Source organism: Chaetura pelagica, unplaced genomic scaffold (genome assembly GCF_000747805.2).
Source record: "Chaetura pelagica isolate M959 unplaced genomic scaffold, ChaPel_1.0 scaffold264, whole genome shotgun sequence".
Taxonomy (NCBI): domain Eukaryota; kingdom Metazoa; phylum Chordata; class Aves; order Apodiformes; family Apodidae; genus Chaetura; species Chaetura pelagica.
This window is the reverse complement of record NW_009953064.1, coordinates 135066-136178: the sequence shown is the minus strand read 5'-3', so window position 1 is coordinate 136178 and position 1113 is coordinate 135066. Positions and strand designations below refer to the sequence as shown.

At 58.2% G+C, this 1113-nt stretch overlaps 1 protein-coding gene across 1 annotated transcript in view; it reads left to right on the top strand.

The window, feature by feature from the left end:
• NEU4 (sialidase 4) overlaps nucleotides 1–534 on the top strand; it is a 21830-nt gene extending 21296 nt beyond the window's left edge. The window contains exon 4 of the mRNA XM_009996747.1: nucleotides 20–534. Coding sequence (XP_009995049.1) covers nucleotides 20–534 — 515 coding nt within the window. The remainder of the gene's footprint in view (nucleotides 1–19) is intronic.
• The last annotated feature ends 579 nt before the right edge of the window (nucleotides 535–1113 follow it).

The window sequence follows — 1113 nt, the reverse complement described above, 5'->3', positions numbered from 1 at the left end:
ATGTTCCCAGGGCTCTGGTCCCTGCCCAGAAAGCAGGCAGGGGGTGATGAGCTGCTTGCTGTGGCCGCCAGCAACCACCAGACAGCCAAGCCCAAGGAGGCCACTTTGGCCCAAGGGGCTGCCACGCAACCCCCAGACCCCACTCCCTTCTTCCAAGCACCCACCTGGATCCTCTACTCCCACCCCACCAGCTCCATGTCGCGGGTCAACATGGGGGTTCACCTCAGCACCTTCCCCAGGGATGCAGAGAGCTGGACCGAGCCCTGGGTCATCTACGAGGGCCCCAGTGCTTACTCAGACCTGGCTTACATCCAGCTGCCCTACGACGAGGCCACCATCTCCGGGGGCCCAGCTGTGGCCTTCGCCTGCCTCTACGAGAACGGGGCGCGCTCACCCTACGAGCAGATCTCCTTCAGCATGTTCACCCTCTATGATGTTCTCCAGAACATCCCCCTGGCAGCTGCTGCTCCCCGGCAGGCTGGTGGCCCCCCCTGCCCCCGGAAGAAGGGACAAAGGGCTTGTCTCATCTCCTAATGACACCCCAACCAGGTCAGGTTGTCACAGACATCCCCCCCCCACCCCAGAGCTCAGCACCTTGGGCCACCAGGAGGAACGTGCTGCCTTCCCCAAACTGGGTTGTATCTCATTTTTTATGGGTATTTTTTTAGCTTCAGAGGTGGTCGGACTACTCAGCCTGGCCCTGGGCTTCTTTCTGAGCATGAGCCACTCTAGGAAATACACAGAATGGGGGACAACAGCAAGAACAGGACACCCCAGCTCACCTGCATGGGCCAGGTTGCTGGTGGGGACACACAACATGGTGGCACATGGCCCTGCCACCCAGCTCCACGGGTTTTCCTCCCATGAGCATAAATATTCATGTTCCTTTTTTAATTGCTCCTGTTTCCCGACCCTGTCCAAGCTGATCCCTCCTCAGCGCTCCCTCTGAAGTGACCCAGTTACTGGTTAATCTGGTTTATTGTTTCTTTTCTTTAAGCTACTGTAGCTGTGCTTTCCTCTGACCTTCTCCAGGTTGGAGGCACATGACCCGTGTCCAGGTCTGCTCCCAAGCTTGGTCCCTGCCTTGTTTTTAGTGGCAGAGGTTTGGGGGGG